The sequence below is a fragment of the Malus sylvestris genome, chromosome 1 (assembly GCF_916048215.2).
Source record: "Malus sylvestris chromosome 1, drMalSylv7.2, whole genome shotgun sequence".
Classification (NCBI taxonomy): Eukaryota; Viridiplantae; Streptophyta; class Magnoliopsida; order Rosales; family Rosaceae; genus Malus; species Malus sylvestris.
Window position 1 is genome coordinate 20,366,361 of NC_062260.1, and position 26,047 is coordinate 20,392,407.

General features: G+C 38.7%; 4 protein-coding genes across 4 annotated transcripts; 2 read left to right on the forward strand and 2 right to left on the reverse strand.

The window, feature by feature from the left end:
- Positions 1-205: 205 nt before the first annotated feature.
- LOC126613625 (uncharacterized) lies at positions 206-1,066 on the forward strand (the record flags this gene model as incomplete). The annotated part of the gene is made up of 1 exon (XM_050281250.1): positions 206-1,066. A coding segment is annotated over one exon (861 nt), but the record flags the coding sequence as incomplete, so codon positions are not given.
- Positions 1,067-7,423: 6,357 nt separating this feature from the next.
- On the forward strand, positions 7,424-9,909 carry LOC126614424 (putative F-box/FBD/LRR-repeat protein At4g03220). The gene is made up of 2 exons (XM_050282089.1): positions 7,424-8,455; positions 9,571-9,909. Exons 1-2 carry the CDS (start codon positions 7,424-7,426, stop codon positions 9,907-9,909), a joined length of 1,371 nt encoding a protein of 456 aa, XP_050138046.1.
- A 147-nt stretch (positions 9,910-10,056) lies between these two features.
- LOC126633039 (protein RETARDED ROOT GROWTH-LIKE-like) lies at positions 10,057-12,688 on the reverse strand. The gene is made up of 7 exons (XM_050303589.1): positions 12,199-12,688; positions 11,909-12,020; positions 11,548-11,707; positions 11,067-11,215; positions 10,827-10,978; positions 10,478-10,592; positions 10,057-10,375 (listed from the first exon to the last, which is right to left on the reverse strand). Exons 1-7 carry the CDS (start codon positions 12,582-12,584, stop codon positions 10,235-10,237), a joined length of 1,215 nt encoding a protein of 404 aa, XP_050159546.1. The 5' UTR covers positions 12,585-12,688; the 3' UTR covers positions 10,057-10,234.
- Positions 12,689-16,963: 4,275 nt separating this feature from the next.
- Positions 16,964-20,919, reverse strand: LOC126615030 (ethylene-responsive transcription factor RAP2-7-like). Its single transcript, XM_050282774.1, has 9 exons — positions 20,161-20,919; positions 20,041-20,066; positions 19,904-19,934; positions 19,688-19,775; positions 19,404-19,561; positions 19,035-19,141; positions 18,671-18,780; positions 18,361-18,468; positions 16,964-17,518 (listed from the first exon to the last, which is right to left on the reverse strand). The coding sequence occupies exons 1-9, from the start codon at positions 20,679-20,681 to the stop codon at positions 17,261-17,263; spliced, it is 1,407 nt and encodes a 468-aa protein (XP_050138731.1). The 5' UTR covers positions 20,682-20,919; the 3' UTR covers positions 16,964-17,260.
- Between the last annotated feature and the right edge of the window lie 5,128 nt (positions 20,920-26,047).

The following is a 26,047-nucleotide window of genomic DNA, read 5'->3' on the forward strand; positions in this document are numbered from 1 at the left end:
TAAGTGGCGCGCTGTGTGGCCCGAGCACAGTGATAAGTGAGCAAGGGTCGCTGTATCTCCATCGGCACCCGGATGCAGTGTTAAATGAGCAAGGGGGTCATAGAAACTTCTTTTCGAACGACTCCACTCAAAGTTGTTTGGGAGCATATGCTCCTATCAACTTTACCCGTGACACACAAAAGAAGTACTTTGATCCTATTAGACGGGGAGGGTGAAGAAGCTAGGACAGAAGGGTAGAGTTCAAGGGAGCAAAATGCGTTTAGGAACGTGGAATATAGGAACCTTAACGGGAAAATCTATGGAAGTAGTGGAAGTTATGGTGAGGAGAAGGATAAATATTATGTGCCTACAAGAAACTAAGTGGGTTGTTAGTAAGGCAAAGGATCTAGAAAACTCAGGGTTTAAACTTTGGTATTCGGGCACAAATAGAACGAGAAACGGTGTTGGCATCATCGTGGACAAGACCTTGGTACAAGATGTTGTAGATGTCAAGAGGGTAGGAGATAGAATCATGGCAATCAAGATTGTAATAGGACAAGAACTTATCAATGTGATTAGTGCGTACGCACCTCAAGTAGGGTTGGATACGAGTTCGAAGGAGAAATTTTGGGAAGATCTTGGAGACTTGGTGCAAGGAATTGCTCAGACGGAGAAGTTATTTATAGGAGGAGATTTAAATGGACACGTGGGCAGGGAGACAGGCAACTATGGAGGTTTTCATGGTGGCCATGGTTTTGGGGAGAGAAACGAGGATGGGGAAGCTATCTTGGATTTTGCAATGGCATATGATCTCTTCTTAGCCAACACCTTCTTTAAGAAGAGAGAAGAACATGTGATCACCTACAAGAGTGGGTCGTCAAAAACACAAATAGATTTTCTTCTAATGAGGAAAGGGGATCGTATAACTTGTAAGGATTGCAAAGTTATACCAGGAGAGAGCGTGGCTAATCAACATCGCTTGTTGGTGATGGATGTACATATCAAAAGAGTAAGACAAAAGAACAAGACTTGGAAGTGCCCCAGGACTAGATGGTGGAATCTAAAAGAAGAAAAACAAGTCATTTTCAAAGAGAATGTAATCACCCAATGTGTGTGGGATAGAGAGGGGGAAGCTAGCCAAATGTGGGATTCCATGGCTAGTTGTATCTGAAAAGTAGCAAAAGAGGTATTAGGAGAGTCCAAGGGCTTTGCCCCACACCAAAAGGAATCTTGGTGGTGGAATGAGGAGGTACAAACAAAGGTGAAGGCTAAGAAGGAATGTTGTAAAGCCTTATACAAGGAGAGGACCGATGAAAATGGTGAAAGGTATAGAAAAGCGAAGCAAGAGGCGAAGAAAGCTGTCAGAGAAGCTAAGTTAGCGGCTTACGACGATATGTATAAACGACTAGATACCAAAGAAGGAGAGTTGGATATCTATAAACTATCTAGAGCAAGGGAAAAGAAGACAATGGACCTAAACCAAGTGAGGTGCATCAAGGATGAGGATGGAAAGGTTCTTGCTACAGAGAACGCGGTTAAAGACAGATGGAGAGGTTATTTTCATAATCTTTTCAATGAAGGACATGAAATGAGTGCTTCTTTAGGGGAGTTGAGTAACTCAGAAGAGTGTAGAAACTACTCTTTTTATCGTCGAATCCGGAAGGAAGAAGTGGTTGTAGCTTTGAAGAAGATGAAGCATAAAAAAGCAATAGGCCCAGACAATATACCAATCGAAGTGTGGAAACTTTTGGGAGAGACAGGTATAACATGGCTCACTGACCTTTTCAATAGGATTTTGAAAACGAAGAAGATGCCAAATGAGTGGCGAACGAGCACTTTGGTGCCTATCTACAAGAATAAGGGCGACGTACAAAATTGCATGAACTATAGGGGTATTAAGCTAATGAGTCATACAATGAAGCTCTGGGAGAGAGTCATTGAGCATAGATTGAGGCAAGAGACACGGGTTTCGGACAACCGATTCGGGTTCATGCCAGGGCGCTCAACCATGGAGGCAATCTATCTCTTACGAAGATTGATGGAAAGATATAGAGATGGGAAAAAGGATTTACACATGGTCTTTATAGATTTGGAAAAAGCGTATGATAGGGTCCCAAGAGACATTCTTTGGAGGATTTTAGAGAAGAAAGGAGTACGAGTAGCATATATCCAAGCTATAAAGGATATGTATGAAGGAGCAAAGACTGCCGTAAGAACTCATGAAGGACAAACCGAAAGCTTTCCCATAACTGTAGGATTACATCAAGGCTCATCCTTAAGTCCTTACCTTTTTGCGTTGGTAATGGATGAGTTAACAGGACATATTCAAGATGATATTCCTTGGTGTATGCTTTTCGCAGACGATATAGTGTTGATAGATGAAACTCAGGAAGGGGTAAATGCAAAGCTTAACCTTTGGAGAGAAGTGTTGGAATCTAAAGGTCTTCGCCTAAGCCGATCAAAGACAGAATATATGGAGTGCAAGTTCAGTGCAAATGGAGGCCAAAACGAGTTAGGGGTGAGGATCGGAGATCAAGAAATACCAAAGAGCGACCGTTTTCGTTACCTAGGATCTATCTTGCAAAAGAACGGAGAATTAGATGGAGATCTCAACCACAGAATACAAGCTGGATGGATGAAGTGGAAGAGTGCATCCGGCGTGTTGTGTGACCGTCGTATGCCACTGAAGCTCAAGGGAAAATTTTATAGGACGGCAATAAGGCCGGCGATGCTGTATGGCACAGAATGTTGGGCGGTGAAATATCAACACGTACACAAAATGGGTGTAGCGGAGATGAGGATGCTTCGTTGGATGTGTGGGCACACGAGAAAGGATAAGATTAGGAATGAGGATATCCGGGGTAAAGTAGGAGTAGCCGAAATTGAAGGAAAGATGAGAGAAAATCGGTTACGGTGGTTTGGACATGTGCAAAGAAGGCCTACTGACGCTCCGATTAGAAGATGCGACTATGGGACAGAGGTTCAGGGCCGAAGGGGTAGAGGAAGACCTAGGAAAACTTTGGAAGAGACTCTAAGAAAAGACTTAGAGTACTTGGATCTAACAAAGGACATGACTCAGGATCGAGCACAATGGCGTTCTAAGATTCATATAGCCGATCCCACTCAGTGACTTGGATTTTCCAAGTCTCCAACCGAGAAGTTTTCCTCACTCGGGAAATTAAGGGAACACTACCCCAACCTATATGCTCCACTCAGAAAGCTTCAACATACAAGCTTCAACAAAAGAAAATTAAAAGAACTTAGCGAAGAAGGCTTTGGTGTATTTAACACAATACGTTGAAATGAAGGAAAGCTTATTTATTGATATCCCCGATAAGCTACAAATATGTACATATACATGAGTCAAAATAAACACACAAGAGTGAGCCTTCACAAAGGTTGCTTAGGAGAAGTCTCAGCAGTCGGTAGAGCCCCAGAAAGAGAAGGCACCGGAGGGGGATCATTTGGAGCCTCAGTACTGGACAGAACCCTAGAAGGAGGAGGCATCAGAGGTTGATCATTCGGAGCTTCATTACGCGGTATAGCCCCAGAAGACGAAGGCAATAAATGCCTTTGGAACAAACCCACAAATCTCTGATGATCAAGTAAAACCTGACCATCAGTTTCCTTCATCTGGTCAAGCTTCCTCTTCATATTTGTAGCATAGTCATGTGCGAGCCGGTGCAACTGTTTATTCTCATGCTTGAGCCCTCTAATCTCCTGTTTGAGACTCATCACTTCAGCCGCCAATGATTCAACTTGGCGGGTTCGAGCAAATAGGCGTTGGGCCATATTAGACACAGAACCTGCACACTGAACACTAAGAGCCAGCAAATCCTTAACAGCTAACTCATCAGTCCGTTTGGAAAGTAGTCTGTTATCTTTGGGAGTGAGAAGGTTCCTGGCCACCACCTCAGCGGTCATATCATTCTTCATCACGGAATCCCCAACGGTAAGAGGACCAGTAGGGGAGACGAAGGATGGGCGCCATATGTTGTCTGGAGAAGGCGGGGCTGCCTCTTCAACAAGGTTCAAGTCAAAACGACGGTCGGAGGGGCCAGACATTTTCAAAGGTGTTGAAGAGAGAAGAGGTCGAACAAATCAAGATCTTAGAAGTACAAGAATGAAGCTTCTACTGGTGGAGATTCAAGTGTGCTTTGGAACTTAATGCCAGCCCCTATAAAAATCTGCACTCGACGGAGCTTCAGAAATCGAAGAGGCGCCTGCTCAGAAATCGAAGAGGCGTTTGCTTTCTCAAAAGCTGGGCTGCTTAGAGATCACGAGGGTTGATCTCAGAAATCGAAGAGGCGTTTGCTTTCTCAAAAGTTGGGCTGCTCAAAGACCATGAAGGCCGATCTCAGAAATCGAAGAGGTGCTCGCTTTCTCAAAAGCTGGGCTCCCCAGAGACCACGAGGGTCGATCTCAGAAACCGAAGAGGCACCTACTTTTCCAGCCTTGTCAGCACCTGTCACACGCACACTCAGCTTTGCGGAAATTATGGGCATTCTGTCGAAGACTTCTGGGGAAGTAGAAAACACATGAATCTTACTGTTCAATCACCCACTTCCCACACGCAACAATAGCTCATGGGTACCACAGATAACTTTGCCAAAGTTCTCTGCCAAAGTTGAGCACGTGAAGCTTGCAGCTCCCACTACATCGCTCTGACCAAGAAGGGTAAAAGAATAGCAAAGAAACAGCACTAACAAAGTTTAGACCCATAAATTTTGAAGGTCTAGCTACCATATTATTACCCACAAGGGTAAAGGAACAGTACCACTGCTGGATAATTGGAAAGTCCCTGTGTGTCAACCTCTGTGCTTCGTGGCAAGGTAGACTAGCAAACATGCCCAACCTTTACTCACATTCGAGAAAACACTCCCAATAAGATTGCTTGCTCCAAAATCGAAGAGGCACCGTCCCCCGAATCTCGAGAGCCAGACTCCCAACATGACTACTTTCTTAAAAATCGAAGAGAGGGTAAAGGAACAGTACCATTGCTGGATAATTGGAAAGTCCCTGTGTGTCAACCTCTGTGCTTCGTGGCAAGGTAGACTAGCAAACATGCCCAACCTTTACTGACATTCGAGAAAACACTCCCAACAAGATTGCTTGCTCCAAAATCGAAGAGGCACCGCCCTCCGAATCTCAAGAGCCAGACTCCCAACATGATTACTTTCTCAAAAATCGAAGACACCGCTCTCCGAATCTCGAGAGTCAGACCGCCAGTAGGATTGCTTTCTCAAAAATCGAAGAGGCATCGTTCTCCGAATCTCGAGAGCCAGATCCCCGACAGGATTGCTTGTTCGAAAACCGAAGAGGCACCACTTTCCCAACTTCAAGAGCTGGATCTCCTTGGATAAAGTTTGTTTGTAATCTTCACACGCAACATCAGCTTTCCAGATACCACAGACCACTTTTTCAAAGTGCTCTGACAAAGTTAAAACTTGTGAAGCTGGCAGCTCCCACTACCGTGCTATGACCAAGCAGGGTAAAGGAATAGCATTATTACTTGATGTTAGGGAGACTCCTATATATGTCGACCTCCATCCCCAACGGACATGCAGACCTGCAAAAATGCTCAACCCTTCCTCTTATCTGAGAGGGCACTCCCAACGAAGCCTTTCGAAATATTCAGCTTTCTTTCCCCCCGATAATACCTCTGTAAACAAGCTATACTAGAGCAAGAATATCTCATATCATCAGGGTTAAAAGCAAGAGTATCCCATATCATGCTTTTTCCCTGTCTTTTCCTTTGGTCTTGTTCTTACCTGCAAGACAATGAGAAAGAGAGCAATCAGTCAGCACTTGGAATCAAGCTTCCAGCCAGGAACTGACTGCCTGGAACCCCTTACCTGATTACTTACCTGGCATTGCTCTCGAGTACTCATCTTCAACATCTTATGCTTCCAGGGAAGATCCCGCATCTGCCTGAGGAACAGATAGGGCAAGTGAGAAGGATACAAGGAAGCATGTGGAGACAAGCGTAACAGCACATGTGCCGATACATCCATTACTCTGTCAAAAGCAAAAGTATCTCATATCAGCAGGGTCGAACGTACTCTAGATTTGATGGACTTGTTTTGACCCTCAAATTCTTCAGTCGGCCTTATCTCTGGAGGAAACCAGAAAACCCTCCAGCCCAGTTCAAGAATAAGCATGTGGAAAGTTACTTCTTCAAAAGCAAAAGTATCCCATATCATCTCTTCTCATTTTTCTTCTCTTTATCCTTCATGCTGCCTGCAAGATAGGGAGAATGTGAACAATCAGCCGGAGCTCTGATTGCTTACCTTGTCTGTCACCTCTTTCAGCAGATCCCCTAGCTCGGCGACTTGGGGGACTCCTACTACATGGTTTGTATCGCGCTTGACCAAGCCTGAAACTACAAGTAAGCTTCAAGTGACATTGATACATTACCTTGTGCATCTCCACCAGTTACAGATACCACCCCTGGATGGAGGAAGAGTACTTCCAGAGAAGATGCCATATCTACCTATGAGACAGATAAGGAAAGTCAAGACGATACCACACTCCAGTACTTAGAAGTTTCGTGGTTACGAGATCATTCTCCCACAATATTTCCTAATGTCATTTGTACTAAATCATTCACTTGTACTCGCTAAAGGAGAGCTTGAACCTATGTACTTGTGTAAACCCTTCACAATTAATGAGAACTCCTCTATTCCGTGGACGTAGCCAATCTGGGTGAACCACGTACATCTTGTGATTGCTTTCCTATCTCTATCCATTTATATACTTATCCACACTAATGACCGGAGCAATCTAGCGAAGATCACAAAAAGTGACCGTTTTCGCTACCTAGGATCTATCTTGCAAGAGAACGGAGAATTAGATGGAGATCTCAACCATAGAATACAAGCTGGATGGATGAAGTGTAAGAGTGCATCCGGCGTGTTGTGTAACCGTCGTAGGCCACTGAAGCTCAAGGGAAAATTTTATAGGACGGCAATAAGGCCAGCGATGTTTTTATGGCACAGAATGTTGGGCGGTGAAGCATCAACACGTACACAAAATGGGTGTAGCGGAGATGAGGATGCTTCATGGGATGTATGGGCACACGAGAAAGGATAAGATTGGGAATGAGGATATCCGAGGTAAAGTAGGAGTAGCCAAAATTGAAGGAAATATGAGAGAAAATCGGTTCCGGTGGTTTGGACATGTGCAAAGAAGGCCTACTGACGTTCCGGTTCAAAAATGTGACTATGGGACAGAGGTTCAGGGCCGAAGGGGTAGAGGAAGACCTAGGAAAACTTTGGAAGAGACCCTAAGAAAAGACTTGAGTACTTGGATCTAACGGAGGAGATGACACAAAACCGAGCGCAATGGCGTTCTAGGATTCATATAGCCGACCCCACTTAGTGGGAAAAGGCTTTGTTGTTGTTGTGGTTAATCTTCAAAGAAGACAATTTCTTTATCCAAAACCATGGAAGCAAGAGCTAAAGGGGGAAGGCTTTCCGAGGAAGTAGAGTTACACACTGAAGGAAGCAGTCGCAACCGAATCAGTAGTCTTCCGGATGATATATTGCATCACATACTCTCCCTTCTACCTGTCGGATCCACTGCACAAACCAGTGTTTTGTCTAGACAATGGAATCATTTATGGGCTTCCCTTCCTATCCTAGACTTCTCCGATGTAAAAGGTGGAGCAGTGGAATTCATAAGCAAAGTACTGAGACACCGCCATGAAAACTCCAATTTAAAGGTTTTTAGGGTTAAAGGATATCTGAGTTCTTCTTGTTTGTATTCTTGTATTGATCGGGTGGTGAAGTATAGGGTTGAAGAACTTGCACTTGATGTCTCCTTAACTGACAAGTATTTTTCCGGCGACGCATTCGGTTTGCCTAGTTTGTTTAAGTGTGATTCATTGAGGAGCCTCACATTAGCCACCTATAAAAATCCATATTATTCGCCATCAATTCCAAAACCACACTTTGGTCTTTTATTATCTTCTAATGCTGTGGCTAAAAGTGGTCTGCACCAACTTCACACATTGTCTCTAACTCGTGTGGAGTTTTTGGATAGTGCTTTGGAGCTGGATTTATTTTCTGCTTCTTCTTTACCTTCTCTTGAGAAATTAAGTATTACAAATTGTAAAGGCATCACTCATCTCAAAATTACTTGTCCAAACATCAAAGATGTACACATTATCAGGATGTTTCTTAGCAGCCTGGACATCTCCGGAATGAGACTAGAGAATTTGGAAATCACACACTGTTTTGAAGTAATGGTTAATGGAAATCGGGTCAAAATTTTTGCCCTGAATCTGAAAACTTTCTGGTGGCAACATAACTACTGTACGGAGGAAAGTTTTGCTCCGAGCTTTCCCATCCTGAGAGCATGTCACCTGGCTTGTTTCAGTAAAGTAGTCGATGTGACCATGGTGAAGCCAACAATCAATCTTCTTTGCGGATCTTCGCAGGTTCAGAAGCTTTGCATTTATGATAGCTATCTCCGGGTTAGTTTTCCAAAATTTATGCATGTTTTCTTGTTTACTAAGAGGTGCTGTGCAGTTCATCTATAAGTAGTGAACTGATCTCATGACATCAAACATGCATTGTTTTGTATTTTTCAGAAAACAAAATGCATTACTACTCGGTAGATTTCCTCCTCCAATCCATAAACGTTTTGAGAGAGACTTGCAAAATATTGTTTGGAAATTTCAGAGATATTTGGAAAATTTCAGAGAGACTCACTATCCTATAAGATATTTGGAAAATTTTGAACTTTTCTAATTATACACTATTACACTTACTCATATTTAGAGAGAAGCAAATATGGGGGACCGCGTTCATTAAGTCAGACACCCATAATTATATATGAAAGCTAAATAATTTAACACACATTTTCTCACCTCATACACACACTTTAGTTTTGTACCCGTTTAGATTGAACAGTTAAAGGAAAATCAACACAGTCAAAACTAAAAGGGTGTGCTTAAAGTAAAAAATGGTGTGTTGAACTGAAATCATCACTGCCTATATGAAACATCCATGTATGGTTAAACAACTTTTCATCTGTTTTTATCTTATGTCTACATTTGACTTCTATGGATTCAAGCTTTGTCTCTTTGTAATGCTTTTTTAACCCATAACCTACATTCAAAATGATAATTTGTAGCCTCTTTGTATAGCAAGAATAAGGCCGCTTACGATAAACACCCTCCTGCCTTCGATCCTCGCAAAGCGGAGAGCCTTAATGGCTTGGAATCGCTCATGATGATGTATTATATAAGTTATTTAGCGTTTTTGTTTTGGTCATTAATTACAATCGATCGGTTGTTTATTTATGCAGATTCTATCGGATATTTATTTTAAAGGCGGTCTACCGTACTCATTCATGAACCTTAAGACATTGCAAATTTTTATTAGGGTTTTCAACAAAGATGTCATCCCAGGTTTGACATGCCTATTCAAGAGCTCTCCCAAACTACATACTCTGAGTATTTACACAATGAACGCATATCTCGAAACTTATTTACCGGTAAGTTTCCGCACTCTAGTTTTGTTCGTCGATCGATTTATAGTTCAGTTTATATCTTTACTATCAATATCGTTCAAATTTTGAATTCAGACATGGCACAACATTTTGCTGGACGATGCCGGTTGCACTGAAGAGCAATTCTGGGAAAGTCAAGCTCAAATTTTGAGTCACTTCCTATGTCACTTGAAGGTAGTGAATATTCATGATTACTCACATAGAATCAATGAGAATGTGATTAAGTTTGCAAGGTTTTTGCTTGAACACGGAAGGAGCTTGCAAGAAATCATTCTTCATTCCCGACACCCGAGCGGGAAGGAGAAAATCGGTTCAGTGCTCGAGGGGTTCCTCGAGCATCTGCCGGTGTCAAAATCTCGGTTGCTTTGGCTACTCGTGCTAAATTTCCCGATGCGTGCGACACAGCGAAATTGATTTTTTTTGCTTTTTGATAAATAGTGAAACGACGATACGCTTTGTAGTTTTGAATTATTATGTTTTCCCATGACTTAAGGTTTCGATAAATTCAACATTGTATAGAACTTGGATTGTGGATGCCAACTGACATGAGGAAAACAGCAATACAAAATCTATGATTTATTTATCAGATCATAAGATCAATTCAAGTCATAATTACACAATTCAAATGGTAAGAGAAGTGTAAGCAGAAAGCAACAAATTTGAGGGGGGCTGTAAGATATACAGTGACCAGGACATTGTATAAGGGCACATTCGACTTCGTGCATCATCGATCGTGGGGCTAAAGCGAAGCAAGTGCCGACCTGTGGACAATGTCGTAAAGGGAGAGAAGAATTTCAGCACCTATTAACGCAATGATGAGCCATTCCAAGAAATCTGACTTCCTGTTTTGGAGAATTTCCTGAAGAAAACGAATATTGTGCTGCAACGAAGAAAACAAAATGTCAGCACAACATCCACAGCAGTTGAAAACTAGTTCACCAGATTTGGTAAACCAGTATTGAGAATAATTTGTTTCGTGTACCTCCACAAACTTCAACTTAAAATCAAGACTTGCAAATCTCTGAGTCAACTCAAATTCATCCCTGAGATATTCCCATATCTGAGCATATTTGGCATCCTTCCAGGCAATATCCGATCTGTAAAGTCAATCGATTTTTCATTAGTTGGATTAAACATGTCAAAGAAACTAAAACCTTTTGAGATGGGTGAAAAATAATAGCAGAAAGGGTTTTTTTGTCTTCTGATTCATTACTTTTCCTGTCAATCATAATCATACATGCAGATAACATTATGCCCGTCTTATGCAGGATCACTGTTATCCAAAACCAAATTTCAGATTGATAACCGCAGTATGGATTTAAAATTATTACCTCTCAAAAAGTCCGAGCTTAAGAATCACATCAGCAAGATTAGAATTTGCCTTTCCCACTAACTGAAACAGTTTCTTCCTCTTCATTTTAAACTTCCCAGTGGTTTCCATTTCACGATTAATGTCTGTAAACTCCGCAACCATTCCATCAACCTAAAAGAAGAAACAGAGTTCTGAGATGAATCATCAAGTTACGTTTTCACAAAGTTGAAGTTCCCAAGATTATGCACAGCAGATATACCTGGCGCACATAGTAATCAAGCGCAATACTTTGACCTAGAACACTACCAATAGTACGGATTCCATCAACATTCAAGTACTGCAACATTATGTAATCTAATCCCCCTTCCATCCATGTGTGCAAAGTGGGGTTCTCTCTCACCTCATACTCTGATTTCATAACAAAATAAAAGTTCAGATGTGAAAAGTATCCCAAAAATTGTAATCCACAACCATTGGAGCAGCAATAATGAAGCAGAAAACAGAAAATTTTACTTTGCAACGTTAAAAATTTTTAGTCCAACAATATTGATCGACCAAGAAATATAAAACAAAAACAATTGAGCTCAGCATGAATACTCAGTCAATAAAAAAATTTCTTAACTATAACACAATATGGAATGTCTGTGTACAGAATAGAAAGATTAATGAAATGAATCAGATAATGCAGAATTCATAAACTTCTTCTCTGAAAAGATATAATTTTGTTTATACAGTCTCACCATCCTTTCTCATTTCAGGCAGCGATCCTGATGCGTGTTTTTCCACAATTTTCAAATACCCATCAATATCTTTCTCACGGACATTGAACAAGACAATGGAGCCATACTGAAAGACTACCATGTAGCAACAGTCACTCCCACTTAAACTAAGGCCCAAACCCTGAAACATAGAAACTGCATTCAACTTATAGTATCATTTTTTGGGCAAATACAGAAAATGTAGGTAAAATGCAGGAAGCGGTAAAAGGTACAAGATTATCCCATCTGTAGAAAGGGTCTCATTATCCCTTTCTTTGTTAAGAAAAGAAACCAAATCAGAGCCGAAATCACTGGAAATCAAAGAAAAATGCAGCAAACTTACATCGTTGGAATCGGAAAGCTCCCCGAACTTAAAAACAACATAATTAGTCATTCGCGATGTAGGTGGGATGAAATTCAGCCTGTTCTGCTCTACCAAACTTCTTAAATCCACACTACATTTCACAAAGATACTTGCAAATTATAAAAACCAAGTAGAATCACAGAATTCACACTCTAATCCTAAACAATATGAACACTAAACTAGTGAAATCCTCTGCCTTTTCATTCCCAAACATCTGGGACAATTTCGAAACAAAAAGTTCAAAAACATGGAAGATCCGAAAACAGAACCTGGTGGAGAAGAAGTATGCTCGGACAGGAATCGAGGGCTTGGAGTCTTCGTCCACAGGGGCTTTGTGGCCATCGCCGACCTCCGAGCACGAAACCGGCTCGTTCCACTCCAATGTATCGGCATGCGAGACCGACGAAACGCAGCGCACAACGGCGAGGCCAAAATTGGAGGCGATGCCGTGGTTTATGAGAATCGAAGAGCAGGAGGAAATTGTGATCGAGTGGAGGTTCAGCGTTTTGGAAATGGAAGGAGCGTGGGGATGAGCTAGGGTTAGGATTGCACTGACGGTGACGCGAGGCGTAGACGGTGAGGAGGAAGAAAAGAAGTATGATAAGGAGGGAAAGAGACGCGCCGCCTTGAGGTGGGCGTCTATGGCGCGCCGCATTTTGGTTTCGGGGTTTTGGGGGTTTTGGAGAGGAAGACTGAGTTGCGAGTTGCTACTGAGTTACCGCTGGCTACTCGTGGGGTTTATCGATGGACAATTTTTAAGTACGATTTTCCTACCTGGGAAAAACGATTTATACTAACTATTATTAAGACGGTAATTGTATTAAATAATTGTAAATATAAGAGCTATATCTCTAATATATAACGTTTTTGGCTTACTCACATAATTTGTAGAGATATAACGTAAAATTATAAAAAACAAAAAAAGATAAAATATTACTAAAGCAAATTAGGGCTATAATCAGCTTGAAACAGTTCGAAATCGCATTGAAAGAAACAAGGCAAGCCTTTTTGGAAAGAAAAAGAGTTGAACTTGAAACATGGATGCAAATGTGAATGTTCTGAACTAACTAAATTACAAATCTTTTACTATTAAGTTTATGTTCAATTTATTTATTATTCCATGTTTTATTTTCCGACCAATTAAGAAATTTTATTAAGATTTTATTGGTATAGGCTAAAATGTTTTTTGTTATATTTATTTAATGAAAAATGCTAAGGACACTCTTTTAACGTGAAACTCTTTATAGACTATTTATCACCTCACAGTTTAACATTAATTTTCGTGTCAGTATTATGCAAAAATATAATAGAGAGTTCTATTTTTTGAGAGAGTATCTTTAATATTTCTTTTATTTCCTATACTATAAATTATTTATTAACATTAAAATACGTGCTAAGAAATACGTGACAAGCTGTGTTAATTTGTTACAACACAAACAAATTCGATACAACTTGAGTTTAGTATCATGCTTGGAATTATTTAACTTGTACAAAAAGCAGCCCGAGCTCAAAAAGAAATTACACAAGTTAAGTTTGAGCATGATGTTCAACTTGGTCTATTTACGACCGTAGATCAAATAGTCAAATTGCATTTATTTCGTTTATCGTATATAGGAATGTGACTTGTGTTTTAATCGATTTCAAGAACAAATATGAATTTTAAAATATATATATGTTGGAAATATTTTTCAGTGGAGGGCTTGGTTGGATTACGATTAGGCCTAACCATATCGTGGTGTATCGTACTCAATGTCTCATAATATAACTAGAACACATCGTTCGATTTAGTTAGTTCTCCCTTGTAGTAATGAAAAACTGAAATGCCAAGTATAATACATTTCGTCAGTGCTGTTTAAATGACCTCTTTCTAGCCATTATGTTTAATAAACACGCCCTAAGTGGTTATATTCTTATGTTGTGAAACATAATACGTTTCAACAAGCCAAAATATACAACTTATTTTAAGCAAGCTGAGTTAAAAATTAGTGTATACATTACCTAATTAAGGTTTGAATTAAGGATATTAATGCTTGTGTCTCTTGGGGGACTCACGTGTTCTCTTACTTGTGATTAATCAACGTTTACCGTTCGAACTTTATAATCGGAATTGTTCATTCTCTTTATTATCATTAAAAGATCATATACTTAAAAATTATTCAATTTGAATATCTTTTAATCATTCATATGATAAAACAAATATAAAGTGATAGAGAGTTCACTCTCTATGAACATCATGATGTTATGATGATAAAGGTTCGTTAATCGTAAATGGAGGACAAATACGCCTCCTTATGAGAGGATAAAAGCATTATCCTTGAACTAATACCTAATTAGGTTATCCATTGTATGGCTTAGCCGAACTCTCCCTCCCTTAATGTAAAAATAACGATGTACTAAAAAAAAAAAATCTTAATATTTGTCAGCCCAATTGGAACGGGCAGCTAGGTTAGTTTTGGGTTTGCTGAAAAAAACTGCTAGAGTAAATTTTCTTTTGACAAACGATAACGTTAGTAGGTTAAATAATTAGTAGTTAGGGTGGAGGGAAGTCAATAGAGACGAACCAATATCATGGTGCATAGGCATGATTGCTATCTGTTACTGCAGTAAAACATCATCTACCTGAAGTAAGTATTTCTTAGTTACCTTTTTTTTTGGACAAACATTACAATATCTACACTAAATTACAGGAATGGAGATTCAAACACAAGACCTCAGATTTAAAAGTGCAGACTTTTAACCAATTGAGTTACAATCCACTTACATTTACTAATTACAATTAGATTAGAGCTATTTTCAGAGGTGCTTAAAGATTTAAATAAATGTTACGTTGATTCTAGTTCAAGGTTCAAGGTCAAGGTTGATGAGCATCAGGATCCAAACTACCACCTTTCTTTCTAGCATGCAACTTGGATGCCTTGAAACTTATTGAAGCTGACCCAACGCACAGATTATAGCTAACAAATTGAATTCAAGCTTCTTGCATGTCAGAAGGTTGGTGAGACTTTAAATACGTGTTATAATATGAATGAAATACATAATTGATATGTCAAATATAGTATTAATAAGTATTTTAAAAATTGGCTAAGCTGCAACCTAGACGCTACGAGATAACCATCCGCCTTGATTAGGCCCAAGACACTAGCGTTATATAATAAATTAAATATAAAATAAATAAAATCGCCCTGGCCTCTGCCTAAGAGCAATTCCACCCCTGTGGACTTTGCGCCAGCACCCAGCGCATTTATCCACTCAAATGAACAGTAACAGACTCCAATGAACAGTAATAGGCCAAGGCATCTCCACCCCTAAAGAAATGCGCTGGCACCTAGTGAAAAAATGCGCTGGCACAAACGATCTCCATCCCTACAAAATGCGCTGGCACCCAGCCCATTTAAGATATTTTTAAATTTTGTCTAAAAGAATAAAAAAATAAAATAGTTTTAATTTCGGATAGGATTTTTAACCAATCTGAACGTACTATTTTGTAAATTAACATTTTTCAAATATTTATGTAATTTTTTTAAAATTTTCTGTACTTTTTAATAATTTTTCTGTATTTTTTTATAATTTTTAATGAATTTTAATATAGTTAATTAATCTGGACCGTTGGATTTGAAAAATATTCAAATCCAAGAGCCAGGGACTTGCCACGTGGCCAACGGTCATATTTCTGACCGTTGGGGCCTTTTTTTTTTTTTTTTTTTTACTTTTTTGTAAAAAAAACGTGGACCGTTGATTTTTTATCCGACGGTCTATGTTAAAAGTAAAATTTAAATTTTTTTTACCGTTGGAAATCCAACGGCCGAAAGAAAGCCACGTCGCCAACTCGGGGGGTGGAGTCAGTGCGCCTGTCACGCGGGCCCGGCTCTGAAACCGTGTCGGGTACTCGCCGCATCACGGGCGTGAATCGCACGCGCCAGGCCAATGGCCCGGCTTCTTGCTCAGTCCATTTTGGGCTGGTCCATTGCCCAGTTCGGGCTGGGTACCAGCTCATTTCATGGGGTGGACTTGATTTTCTCCGGCCCGGCACGTTTTTTGGACTGAGGGCTGGGACATTTTGTCCCCGCTGGACTTGCTCTAAGTATCAGGGCACTACGCCCCTTCTCACCGCCCGCCTACTATCTAATGATTTTTAAAATTGTGGTATTAACAAATAATTATGTGTTAATACTAGCCAATTGATATATACTTTCTCATGCCGATGTGACAATCATACATGAGAAACTTCCTGGTAACATACAAGCTTCTTTTCCTCATGCATTCCACCTTCGCAATGGGAAAGATATAGCAGTTTACTTAAAACTGAAGCTCATATACAACAGCAGGGCCGGTCTACAAATTTTTTAGGCATGGGGCGACGCCAAAAAATATGCTCTCACTTTATATAAGAAAATTATTTGTTTTCACACGTAAGACATTGATAAAATTATATTTAGAAAAACACTTCAAACTTAATAATTTAGAAACATGAAAAAACTAATTTATTTTATATCGTGAGAATGAAACAAAAAAACTCCAGGTTTACAAGTAGATAGATATGAGTTTTGTTTTCCATTTAAACTTTTAAAGTGTTTTTGTATAAATCGTGAGGTGTTTTTTTCTTATTTACTAACCTTGTCAATATGGAACTACAAAATAATGATGTTTTTGGGTCTTTAATTGATATGTATAAGTAATAAATGGGTACTAAATTAAACTTTTTGATGACACGTCATATGATTTACAAATTTGGTGTAAAAATTTGATCAATGCGTTACTCTTTGTTGAAGATTAAACTTGAATTGGAACAAATGTTTAAAAATAACAATCCACATAGCTACTGGCTACTACTTAAAAATAAATTAACAACCAAACAAAAATTCGTAAAAATTGAAAAGAATAAACATGCACTTAACATTTCGAACTTAGGTCTCGTTAAAAACCATTGATTCTAACTTTCTCATTAAACTTCTTGATTATTTAGCCAAATTTTATATATTTATACTCTTATGAACCCAAAACCTCCTCATAAATTTCAAACAACAAAACCACCAATTCTAGTTAAATTTCTTTGTAATTGAACCAAATTTTATAAATTTATACTCTTATTAAAACATATATAAATATATTACCCTAATAATTTTGGTGGCCTCAATTATTTTGGGCCCTAGACGGTCACCTTGCCAGAACTGGGCCTGGGCCGGCCATGTACAACAGTTACAAGGACAATGTTTGGTCATATACACACCACTGTGTTTGATAATGTGAAACACATTCGAAACGAAAAATTAACATCTCTGCACATTACAAACTAGTACATTTGCTCATGACCTAGCCAGCCTTTCAAAAGCACTAGTACATGCTGGATGCGGCTGGGAAGGGAAGGCGGCGGACGTTGTAGGCGGAAGCACTACCGTCTTGGAGGTTCGGAGGAAGGTAAGTAGCTGATGGAGGTGTAGTAGCTGTGGAAGATGGGAATCCTGATGATGCTGCAATGGAATACACTTGCATTGGGCTGACATTGTTGCTGTTTCCATGAACTTGCCATGCCCAGTTTGTGTATCTCGGCGAAGAAATTGGTTGCAATCTGTTATGACCTGAAGCCATTTCCTGCAAGAAAAGGTTTAGGTTAATTAGCATAGACTAATTTGAAACGTATTTTGCGAATAAAATGTCTAATCTGGATCGCTTCACCTGCATAGCAACCATTACGAATTGATGCAAAGGACACGACATAATTATCTATTATTTTTCTTCACTCACTTTCAATCTAGTGAGGGGGCTCAAGAAACATGTGAGTCAAAAAATGGACCAGGGTCCTCTTCCATGTTTGGTGGTCTTAAAAAAAAAGGGGCCTATAGACATTAAATTGGATAATAATCCCACATGTTAAATATGTTAGGAGAAAAATCTTATGTCTCATCTCTAGGAGGACTTACATGGCATGGCCGCACAATGGCAATCCATGTCAAAGAAATAAAGCCTTATAAAAGTTTTTTGTCCAAATGTCTTGTTCCACGTGACAATGTACATGTGCCATGTAAATTATTTTTCATCTCTAGAATGAGATTCTATAGGACGAGCCAGAAGACATGACCTAATTCCAATCTTGCCCAACCCACTAATTAATTAGATGATGCCTAAATAGGAGACAAACTTAGGTGTGAGGACAAAGATGGAGCAAGAAGGAAGTGATGAAAGATTTCAAGATAACTATTTATTCATCGCATAAGATGTATGCATTATAAGTAGCTCAAAACCATCAGTTAATTTTTTTTTTTTAATCATTCAACGCACATCTAATCATTATATTCAGCAATTTCATTCATTACTCTAGAATTTTATGCATTCGTATTACACTATATAAACTTCTAAAAACTAGAATCAAAAGTCCATCTATCTTCAAAATAAATAAACAATTAGCAATATATGATAGAGATGAGAAGTATTACCTCATGTTTTTGTACGAAACCTGGATATAGGGCAGGATGCTTGGCTACCATTGTTAAAACATGAGGGGGTTGTCCCACTCCCACAGCCGCAGAACAAAACCCATTAACCTGCACAAGTTGGCACTTATCATCATAAAACAGCCACCAACAAAAGGGCTCACTGACGAATGCCACATGCATTCAGAAAATATCTCAAAAAAGAAACAAAAAAAATGAAAACGACATAAATCTAAGAAGAAGAAAAAAAAAATGGACAAAAACATGAAAATTACTAAAATTAGGATTTTTTTAAAGGAAATTAAGGACATACCATTGGCTTCTCGTTAGGAAATTGAAAATCCCCAAATTTTCCCTTCCCTTTTTTACCAGTAGAACAAGGTTGAGAAATCCCTAGGTTCAGATCAAGGTTGTGACTACTGCCTGCATTTACATCAATACCAAATTCATTGTATCAATTCATGAGTAGCCATGGATTTTTTTGTTGTTGTCATATGGTAGGTAAGACAACCAAAATCGATAAAATTGACGTCGGTTTTACAAGAGCGAAAGATTCACATGCACACACGCGCTTGAGTGAATTTTGGTCGGCCCTATCTGTAGGTCAGGACTCATGATCAATTCACACGCTGGTTTGTGCACCACTCATACTAACATTTTTTAGTTTCGCCGCATACCTTCAATGCTAGCATGTAAAACTATCTCCCCTTCGTAGACATTGGGGTCACAGTTTGTAACTGCTTCTCTTCCGGTCCTGCATTTGACGGCCTTCTTTTCAAAGACACTGAAATCCAGCAACACAAAATACACATTAGATTAGATATATGTTTATGGAACGGAGCTTGGCTGATGAAAAATCAGCAGCAGCTCCTGCTGCTAGCGAACCACGGATGGACACATGTTCAAGTAATTAATTTTTTAATCACAACTTGGACACATGTCCACCTTTGATTCCTCGCTAACAGTAGGAGCTGCTGCTCAAGCTTTCTCCATGTTTATGTGTGTGTGTATATATAAGCTTCAGTAAAAGGGAGGACCGTTCTTACTTATTCCCAGGAACTTGTCCCATTAGATCTTCCCATCTGGCACCACATTTAGGCAGAGCAGCTGCTGCTACGCCTCTGTATTTTGAGTTCCCACGTGAGGCTCCTGTGCTTTGGCGACGAAGCGCGTGCACAAATTCTTCTTTATTCAGATCCCCCAACTACAAAAATTAATCAATCATAACTATAATTAGAAAGATTCGACCAAAAAAAGTTCGGCAATTAGTAAGTAAATCTGAAGTCAATCCAAACTCTTTAATCATTAAAAACTGAGTCACATTCTGTACCAGTTTCATATCTTCCTCATAATCTCCTAGGTTAAAATTGATATCGGCATCAACTCCGCGAAACTTGATTGCAGCTCGATCATATGCTCTAAAATCATTAAACCCGAGTGAGCTGATCTATGGTCCGTAGTTTAGATTAGTTTAAAATATAATATCGCTAAATATTAGAAAACTGTAAACAAATTATGTTCGTTACAAAAAAGGAAAACTGACTACCTAGCTGCAGAATGAGCAGTGTCAAATCCACCTACCAAAAAAGAAAAACAAAACAAAACCCAATGCAATTTAGATCCAATCCTGCAAAACCCATGAATCCAAACTTCTTAAAAATAATTATATGATCATCTGCTCACCTAAATAAACCTGCTTCCCACAATCCCTGCAAACCAAAAAAGAAATAAATAAGTTAAAATGATTGGACAACATAATTAACTGCTTAATGAAACAGCTTAATGATGATTAATGATGATCACCATATATGCGACTCCCACCGCCCTGTCCTGCGGTAAAACGTGACGCCGCGGTACTCAGAGCTCCGGGATCTTGGCCCGCGGCGGCTCTTCCTGGGCGGCTGTTTTTTCTGCTGTACAACTCTCAGCTCGGCCTGAGTCTGCTCTCCCGACTCGGCAAACGACAAATTCAGCCCCTGAGGCCTTGCCGCTGACGAGGACGATGACGACAATCCCAACCCGTACCCATCACCCTCCTTGCCTCCTCCGCCGTCTCCGGTCACCGGAAAAAGCGACCTCGTCACGAACTGCATAGATTGCGTTTGGTCTCCCGCCCCATAATTGCAGAGACCACCTTTCTCTCTCTTCAGGATATCAAACATGAAAGAGGAAGTGGTGTTGTTGGTGGAGTCTTCGTCTCCAGCATTGCTCGGAGTCAGAGCTTCTTCGGCATTGACGACGGAGGAGTTGGAGGTCCCGGAATCTTCAACCTCCATTGATTTTGTCTCAGTTATGGTGATGAAATTAACGTTAAGATCCAACATGTTTGTGTGTAATTTTTTTCTGTGTTTAAATCTTTGAAACAAAAAAAACCCAATTACAGAAATCAAATTTGGAACAAGAAAATCAAACCACCATGAAAGTTATGTAAAAATATTCAGATGGGAGAGAAGGGAAGGAGAGGAAGAAAGATGAGAACTGGTTGTGAGGTTTTGAGGGAGGTCTCAAAGGCTAAAAGGAAAGATATGGGGACGTGTTAGCTGTAAAAGAAAGTGAGTTACACTAGGAAATTTGGAGTGGGGTGTTTTTGTATATTTGTTTGGTTTTTTTTTTTTTTTTTTTTTTTTTGAGAGCTTCTTGTTTTTTTTCCTGTTGTTTTTTTGGAAAGGGCCAAGGAGAGATTTTAAGGAAGTTAAAGGTAAACTTACCAAATTGATTTCCACTTAATATGAATCTGAATCAAAGGTAGTACAAAACAGGTAATTTGATTGGAACTAAATAGTGAAGTGACTTGACCCAACCTAAAAAGCATCACAAGAGTAAAAGCATAAAGCAGCTGGATTTATAGGTTACTATATTTTACATCATCTATGTTAGTTACTAGTGATTTTTTAAAACATATTAAGAAATTTCAATTTTCTCATATTGTATTTTAAAGTTTCAAAATCGTATAAATATATATTTATGGGTTGGTTTTTTTGATAAATTAATGACATGATTCTTGTGGAACATGTTTATGGGTTGACGTGCGTAAGGCACACTAGCACTATATGGACAAAAACAAACTTATCATGAAGCTTTATATTCTTCTGAATCGATGATTAGTTGTAAAGTTTTAGTTAAAATTGTAAAATTGTGGCTTATATGACAACTTATAACAAGTCCCTCTTATGACATGTCACCACTTTGAGAAGGATTCAATGTTCAAACAGACGAAAGATATAAATTGATACGATGTGAAAATCTCATGGTCTAATGTAAAAATAATGAAGATCATGATCCATTTTGAAAACAACCTCAACTCTAAAAGGTGTAAAATGTAGTATATGTATATGTGTGAATATGATAACCCTTTTTTTCCTTGAGTTGTATGGCGGTAATATAAGATGTTTATGTTACTACACTACAAGTTTGAATTATCGATCAAGCTGATTTTCTCATGAATGTACAATTTAAATTCATAATCTGACAATATAAGCATCTATCTAGCTTTACAAATTTTGCGAGACAACAATTCGTTGTATAATCCCAAAATTCACTTTGTGCATATGAGAACATGAGATTTTTTTTTTTTGATTGATTATTTAAAAAGAAATAAAATGGACTGACGAAATTCCCAAATGAGGTCTAATACAGTCAAATTGGACTGTGTATATGATAATGCAAAACGGTTTCAGATCAAAAAATTCACAAAAGTGACAAATTAATTACTACATATAAGAAATGATTTTACTAATTTTACAAGATATTTTGTAACAAAACCGTACATCTCCTGTACTATGTATTTGTTAATACATATAAGTTAAAGAAAAAGTCCATAAGATTAGCAGTGAGCTGCCTCCCTAAAATCTTGAGAGAGATAAAACATACAATTATTGAGGCAAAGTAGTAATGCAATGGACAATATCATTGAAGAAAACTATTGAGAGTGAAAATGTGAAAGAGAATAAAAGCATGTTGCCGCACGATTCATGTGTAAGACAGCCAATCGGGGGTTACAAGGATTGTTGTTGTTTCTTCTTTCCCAAAAGGGGCATTTCACAAGAAAATCACAATCTTATTACTGCTTTAAAATGGACCCCCCCCCCCCCCCTCTTAGAAGTCCATCCATCTCACTGCCTCGTATAAAATTTGGATATGACATCTTCTTTAGATCTCACAGTCCGAAACCACTAATTAATCTGTGACGTTCAAGAAAGAGATATATTTAGGTGTTGAAGGTAAAATTGTAGGTGAACTGGGCCAATAAGATAGGCTAATAGAGACCGTAAAATTTAAATTAAACAATTTAGATTGTTCAATTTGTATGTTCTCAGTGTGAAATCTAAAGAGGGTCGCAATCCAAAATTTGGAACCACATTAATTTTTTGTATTGCAAATGGTCCTGTCATGTCGTTTTCACTCGCCACATTCATCTTTACACACCAAAAAATTTGTTGGAATTATGGGATTTTTGTGTCCAATAAAAACAGAGTATAAGATGAAATAACAGCTACGCAATGTCTAGTATTAAGCTTAATTTATTTGTAGCGCACTATGCCCAATCCACTACAATTATTATTTAAGAAAATTAAAGAAATGCTTCAACTTAGAACATTGTATAATTAAGCAGTAAAACAAAACATAATTCTATATTAGTAGGCTAAAAAATATATGATGTGCAAAATACCGAAAGCCGTCCAAGATTTAGAAAGAATGTCAACGTGAATATTTTTGTACTTACTGTTTAGATTACGTTGTAAGAAAGGCAGTTCCTTAAGGGAGCAAAAGTCGTAGATTTGGCATTCAACAATTTTGGACGGTCAGGGAATCAGCTGGCAAATGTGAATTCTCACACAAAGATGTTAATACCTTATTCTAAAAAACAATGGGACGGAGCTGTTGCACCATTATTTTTACATAAATTTTGATACGTATTTTTGTCGACTTTATTTCGTAATATTTTAATGATTCGAATTATTAAAATATATTATAGAGTAAGCTCTATAAAAATATGTGTAAGAAAAATGGTGCAATGGAACCTCTCCAAAATAATAATTAGCCGCAGTTTTATATCTGAATGGGACCATGATTTACGTGGGATTCTCTGGTTCGTCGAATACCTCAAAGATGGACGGAGGTATCAGAGTTTGATGCAAAAAATAATGAAATATCAAAGGTCTAAGGGTGTATCCTTTATTTGATGGACCACCTTCTTATATTATTTTGTTTTTAGTTTTATTTGTATTTCTGGTCAATCGATAGCCTCTCAATATGTGGTGTATATGATGGTCCAGTATAAATAGAGAGGTTCAATAAATCCAACAGTTGGGCTTGGTAATGACCTATCAATCTAAGCTAGCTCCACCCTCCACGCAATTAACAACCAAGAAAACGTGGCAAAAACTGTAACTTGAATCATATATAGCACATGTTTTTGGCCTTTGTTATATATCTTAAAACAATGTTGGTTTATGTCTCTAGTCATGTTTTATATACAGCATAATGCAGGGACAAATATGCATTTTGTATTTGCGGCAAATGGATCGTAAATATCATATTTTTTACCGACGCATGAATATCGGCTATAGATATCCTTGTCAGTTTCAATGAGGTTTGTCAAGAAAGGTCCACGATATCTTTAAGGTTATGGTTTACTAAAATAAGTTTATGGTTTTGAATTTTTCAAGTTTAACGACAAAAAAATAAAGAATGTTCACACATCATGACGCAGACATAACTTGCTAAGACTTTAAGGTAGTGGGGAAAAAAGTTTGTTGAATAAGTCGGTCAAGGAACGAAATAGAAGTAAAATGATTTTCATAAAAGAAAAAAAAAAGAATTTGAATTGCAGTAGTAGCAGGTGCATAACTATGATATGTCTATTTATATATATACTTATATATATATATATATGTGTTTAATATTTTTTTGAAATGCAAGTACGATATTCATTCGTAACAGGAACAACGTACAATCAGAAATAAGGGTGCTAATAGTGGGTCTCGATAAAAACCTTATCGGGAAGTAACCAAAATGAAGGGAAAAAGAATGTCCCGCACCAAACAAAATAACAATTAAGACTATCCTCCCAAATAATCAAAACATTATCAATGAAAACCATCCTCCAATTGAAGGTCATAAATTAAATCAGGGGGTTCCTCAAACCAAGAAATTGGGTGCTCCAAGGTTAGACTGAATTTGGCTAGCCAATGAGCCACTGAATTAGCATCTCTTCGCACAAAGCTTGCTTTCCACGTTTTGAATGACTGCAAGATCATTCGGGTATCCTCCAATAAAATCCCAAATGGCTCGTGATTATCACCGCATTATTTTGAATTGCGGCGATGACCAACAACGCATCACCCTCCAATAAGATCTGCTCAGTCCTCCATTGCAGCGCAAAGATGGTTGCTTCACAGGCAACTGCCATCTCAGCTTGCATAGGAGACGCAATACCAGTCATCTTCATAGCCAAAGTTGCTATAAAATCACCAGCTACATTCCTGATGATGACGCCAACACCACCCATTGCCGCATGTTCATCCTACGCACCATCAAAATTACACTTGAACCAACCTTCCTCCGGCCTCCTCTATGTTTGTGCATTATTAGGTTTGACAGGCTTTTGTACCACATTCCACTTTTTAAACTCCAATAGCCATGTATGAGCTTGTAATTGGATTTCCTGTGGTTGTAAAACCGATCCTTGCCAAAGCATGGCATTACGAGTGTTCCATATCTTCCAAATCAACACCAGTGCTAAATCAAAGCTCTCCCTAGAGAGAGATTGAGCCAACCAAGCCAACCATTCTTGAAACCTAACCTCTCTATGTCGCAACATTTGCAACCCTAAAGGACTAAAGAACCATATCACTGCTGCACGAGAGCAATGCAATATACCATGTTCAATTGTTTCTGGCACGTTGGCACAAAAAGGACAACAATCCTCTACAATGACCCTTATCTTCTTCAAATTGACTCTGGTTGGCAGAGCGTTCAAACAACTCCTCCAGATACATATTTTAACTTTACCTGGTACCTTAGCCCACCATAAAGCTTTCCAGAGAAACTGAATCTCCGCCGTCATCGCTGAACCATTCGGTATACACGATCGAGCAATGGAGTATGCACTCTTAGTCGTAAAATTTCCTTTGGGTTCTTTAATCCAAATCAACTCATCAGGTGGACTAAACAAACTCAAAGGAATACTCATAATAGGGTAGGCCTTCTCTTCTAAGAACATCTTAAGAATCAACTGCGTATTCCATTAAACATTATCTGAATCCACCAAGAGAGATCTCACGGTAAGGTTTAGATGAACTCCTACTGGTATAGGACTGAGCACTTTAGCATAATTGTCTCTCAACTATCACCCCATATTTTTATATTCAATCCATCACCCATGTTGAATCAACACTCTAGCTGCCGCCACACTTTTCCAACAATAGGACGAATTTGTCTTCACCATAGCTTGAAGAAAATTCGTATTAGGGAAATAACGAGCTTTAAATATTTGAGCAACAAGAGACTGTGGGTGGTGGATAATACGCCAACCTTGCTTTGTCAGCAAGGCAAGGTTAAAAGTGTTGATGCACAAAATCGGTGAGGACTTTGGTACGACAGAAAGTGTCAAGTTTGTGACCTTCGCTAGATTGCTCTGATCACTAGTGTGGATAAATATGTAAATGGATAAGGACATGGAAGCAAA

Bases quoted from the DNA above. Each gene is read 5' to 3' on its own strand.
- LOC126615030 (XM_050282774.1), bottom strand. From the start codon at position 20,681: ATGTTGGATCTTAACGTTAATTTCATCACCATAACTGAGACAAAATCA. The intron at 19,935-20,040 runs GTGAGCAGATGA...CTTTTTTGGTAG, and splicing joins TGGGAAGCAGGTTTATTTAG to GTGGATTTGACACTGCTCAT. The intron at 19,562-19,687 runs GTACAGAATGTG...TAATTTTTGTAG, and splicing joins ATGAGGAAGATATGAAACTG to TTGGGGGATCTGAATAAAGA.
- LOC126614424 (XM_050282089.1), top strand. From the start codon at position 7,424: ATGGAAGCAAGAGCTAAAGGGGGAAGGCTTTCCGAGGAAGTAGAGTTA. The intron at 8,456-9,570 runs GTTAGTTTTCCA...TTTTGAATTCAG, and splicing joins TTTATGATAGCTATCTCCGG to ACATGGCACAACATTTTGCT.
- LOC126633039 (XM_050303589.1), bottom strand. From the start codon at position 12,584: ATGCGGCGCGCCATAGACGCCCACCTCAAGGCGGCGCGTCTCTTTCCC. The intron at 10,979-11,066 runs GTATATCTGCTG...TTCTTCTTTTAG, and splicing joins TTGATTACTATGTGCGCCAG to GTTGATGGAATGGTTGCGGA. The intron at 10,376-10,477 runs GTACACGAAACA...TCTTCGTTGCAG, and splicing joins TTAAGTTGAAGTTTGTGGAG to CACAATATTCGTTTTCTTCA.